Source organism: Seriola lalandi, unplaced genomic scaffold, assembly GCF_002814215.2.
Source record: "Seriola lalandi dorsalis isolate HSWRI2012SDOR001 ecotype SW California unplaced genomic scaffold, Sedor1 jcf7180002054850, whole genome shotgun sequence".
In the NCBI taxonomy this organism is placed as follows: domain Eukaryota; kingdom Metazoa; phylum Chordata; class Actinopteri; order Carangiformes; family Carangidae; genus Seriola; species Seriola lalandi.
In genome coordinates, this window is record NW_019525403.1 from 1,093,837 (window position 1) to 1,097,756 (window position 3,920).

The 3,920-nt window shown below is 40.8% G+C and overlaps 1 protein-coding gene across 4 annotated transcripts in view; it reads left to right on the forward strand.

The window, feature by feature from the left end:
• Positions 1 to 2,589, forward strand: part of zeb2b (zinc finger E-box binding homeobox 2b) — an 88,239-nt gene extending 85,650 nt beyond the window's left edge. For all 4 annotated transcript variants that reach the window (XM_023426984.2, XM_023426986.2, XM_023426985.2 and 1 more), the window contains exon 10: positions 427 to 2,589. In XM_023426984.2, the coding sequence (XP_023282752.1) occupies positions 427 to 998 (572 nt within the window). In that variant the 3' untranslated portion in view covers positions 999 to 2,589. The remainder of the gene's footprint in view (positions 1 to 426) is intronic.
• Positions 2,590 to 3,920: the final 1,331 nt, after the last annotated feature.

A 3,920-nucleotide genomic window follows, 5' to 3' on the forward strand; every position in this document is an offset into this window, starting at 1 on the left:
TGGGGCCCCCCCCCCCCCCCCCAGCCCATCTCGGATTCGTTTACTCCTTTGTCGCGCCTTCTCTGTTTGTTTGCTTTGCAGTAGTTTATTTATGTTGCATTCATCAGTGTGGCACGCAGGCCTAAAATAAGTAGTTGTGGTTGAGTTTCTTCATGCTTTAACCACGGGAGGGAATTTCCATAATGTAGGCCCATGAATGCGAGCGCACTTTCTCATCGTGCTCACAATTTGAATAAACAAATAGCCCTAAGTCGTAAGTCAGAGTTGGATTTAATGCTCCGTGATGTCATTTTACTCCATGCCATCCAATTCATCAGAGTTTTTCCTCAACGTTTTGCTTTCTTCTGACTTGTGTAATTTGTTGTAGCAGCAGGATGAGCGAAGCAGGCCACTCACGTCCCCGCTCTGTGTTTTGTGTCTCCGCAGGAAAGAGGCCGCACCAGTGTCAGATCTGCAAGAAAGCCTTCAAACACAAACACCATCTCATCGAGCACTCAAGACTGCACTCGGGGGAGAAGCCTTACCAGTGCGACAAGTGCGGGAAGAGGTTCTCCCACTCGGGCTCCTACTCGCAGCACATGAACCACCGCTACTCCTACTGCAAGCGGGAGGCCGAGGAGCGGGAGGCGGCCGAGAGGGAGGCCCGCGAGAAGGGTCACCTGGAGCCCACGGAGCTGCTGATGAGCCGGGCGTACTTGCAGGGTATGACGCCTCAGGGTTACCCGGAGCTGGCGGAGCGCGAGGCCATCCTGAGGCACGACGCCGTGAACGGAGGGATCAGAGAGGGACGGAAGGAAGTGGAAGGAACGTATGCCAAGATCGGACGGAGGGATGACGAGTTTGAGGAGGAGGAGGAGGAAAGCAAGAGCATGGACACGGACCCGGACACGTTGAGGGACGAGGAGGAGAACGGAGAGCACTCAATGGACGATAGCTCGCTGGACGGCAAAACGGAAACCAAATCGGATCACGAGGACACAATGGAGGATGGCATGTAATCGGCGACGACGTTTCAAAAGCTTCCCATCTTAGAAGTTTTAAGTTTCTCTCTTTCGGTTCAGTATTCTTACCTACTCGGTTTAAAACACCGTGTTTTAAGCTGTACGTGCACGTGCCTGAAGCTTCCGGGAAGCTTTCTTTGACAGACTCCTCGGGGGGTGGGGGGGGTGGGGGGGAGATGTCTGCCGAACAAGACATGGACTCAAAAATCAATCCGGAGGAGGCGTTTAGAGAAGGGAGGCATGGGTTTGTGAAATAAGCTGCATTATGCAAACCGAACAATGAATAAATGAATACATTTCAAAAAATGTACAGTACTAAGGCCTAAAAATATGTGTGGTGCTAACCTCCTCAAATAAACCCCCTGTGTTCCATAGTATTTATAGCACAACTAGTGACTTGTACAAATTGCACTCCGCTTCTATAATCATGAACAAAAATAATAAAAAGTATTGCCTATGTATATATTTATACAGTGTTGGAAAAAGAGCAGTAGTGTCTGCACTACAGTCCTTCGATATTACCTTTGTTATCACCTACCTACCTACGGTGTCGTCTTTAGTTTTGCCCTGTTGCCCGGCCACAAACATCTCCAGCCACACTGTTTTAGGCCTCTTGAATCAACTTCAAATGAAGGAATTTAAACAAAAGACTGTATGAAGGAGCTTAGAGGTTTTTTTTTTTTTTTTGTAAGAGGATGAAGTTTTAAAGAGACCTTCGTTTTAAGGGAAAATACAGTTTATGGACAGATGGTATGGGGGAAAAAAAATGAAGGACGAAGCCTTTGTAAGGTGTTTTTGATAAGAAAAAAGAAGCCTTATATGCAAACCTTTTAACCTGTGTGTTTTCTGCAAGTGCCACCCTCGTATTGTGTAAAAGGAAGGTTACTTTTGTTCACCAGCTTCAGTATTATGAAATGGTTCACCGTTGTTCTTTGAAGCACCCGTGTCAGTATTAAGACTTATAGGCAGCAGTTCCTTAGTTTACATTATGTTGTGCAATGTTTTCTCAGTTTCTTTTCTTTTAACTTGTCAGTATTACACCAAACCATTTTTTTTTGAAAACAGCAAATTGCATTCATTTTATTTGTAGGTTGAAAAAAAGACATTATTTATGTGGCCCATTTTATATTTCCTAATTTTATTTATTTCATACTGTTGTGTACAGTACTATAGGTCTTCAATATATAGATATATTTTAGTAAAAAGGAACATGGTGTCGATCATAGGGGCAAATTTTACGTAAAGAGAGCATTTATTGTGTTTTGAAACATTGTGAAATGCGAAGTTTAATCTTATTTTATTTTATTTCCTTTATTTTCCAGTTACTGGAAAATTCCAAATTTGGGAACTTTTATACAATTGTGAAAACACTGTATTTTCGACTGAAAAATTCCACTTTCTTCATCTTTGTTTCTTTTTTTAAGCTAAAAAAATGAAGAGGGACTGTTAAATACTATGTATGATATCATGACTGAAGAAGAATCTTTCCTGAAATGTCTTTGTAAAAGTATTATTGAATTCTTAATTTGTAATTTCTCTTGAAAATGACCCTGCTCGAATAAAAGTAGCCAAATTACAGAGTACCAAACCCTCAGCGCTTCATGTTTATTCGCAGAGAACAAACTGTGAGGTTTGCTTGGCAACGTCGGGCTCAAGTCACTTTAAATTCTCTCCAAAAATCTTTCTCCTCTCATATCCAGTTTATACAGAAACCACTGAGGATGGAGCTCTGCTTTTCATTATTATGTTAATTACATACAGTTTCAATTCACATTTTCAGATGGATCAACGTGAACTGACCCCAGACCTGCTTGTTATGTCTCATTTAGATGATAAAGTCAAACCCGACATGTTCCACATTTTTTCACCTGTGTTTGTTCTCCACTTTTTAAACCAGTCACATCACAATAAACAACAACAACACAAGTATTTAAAGGAAAAAGTCACCAACAATAAATTGATCTTTAAAGTTTTGCAATGGAATTAATTCATCCTCCAGCTGGAAAATACCAGTCCCCCAAGTGTGTATTAATCCACCACAGAAAATAATCCCCAAGAAATTCACTATTTCTTCCTGTTTTAGTTGTTTTCACTAAAAGCTGCAGTGCCTGACTGTTTCAGGAAACCGCTGAGCCTTTAAAAAAAAAATGAAACTATATACTTGTGAACCATTTTTGAAGATTTATGTTTGAGTATTTTAATGGGGTTTGTTGATTATAAGAAAGATACAAAAAACTACGTCAGCCTCGTCCTTAAAATATTCAATTAAATGGAAAGGAAAAACAGATGTTTAAACACGGTTTTTCCGATTTTCATTCTCTCAGAAATGTCTATTTATTTTTTAAACAAACAGCTGTCGACTGTTTTAATTATGACAGCATCTGGTCTTCTGTAGAAGCTTTTATTAAAGCACCTTGAGCTCATATGTCTATATCATAGTGGGAATTAGCGCAAGTAGTCAATTAATCCCTTAGACGACTGATCAACAATTAATCAACAACAATTTTAATAATCGATGAAGCCGTTTATAAAGTAAAAACGACAAATATTAGCCGGATCCAGCTTCTCAAATGTGAGTATTTGCTGCTTTTCTTTGTTTTATGTCATTTTAGACTGAATATCTTTGCATTCCTGACTGTTAACCAGTCAAAACAAGACATTTGAACGCATCACCTTGGACTCAGAGCATCAAAACTTTTGCACGTTGCTCCCTTAACGACACAGGATCCGTTCATCTCTCCAGCCATTAAATCTCATGTAGAAACTTCATTGAGGCCTGACAGGTGGAGTCCAGCAGCAGAGTCCTCTCCACTGAAGGAGACGTTCAACTCCATTAGCCACTCACACTGCGTTATGCAGATTAAAAGCAACATCAAAAGGCCGAGATGAAAGCGCCAAAGGTTGAGCGATGCCAAACAT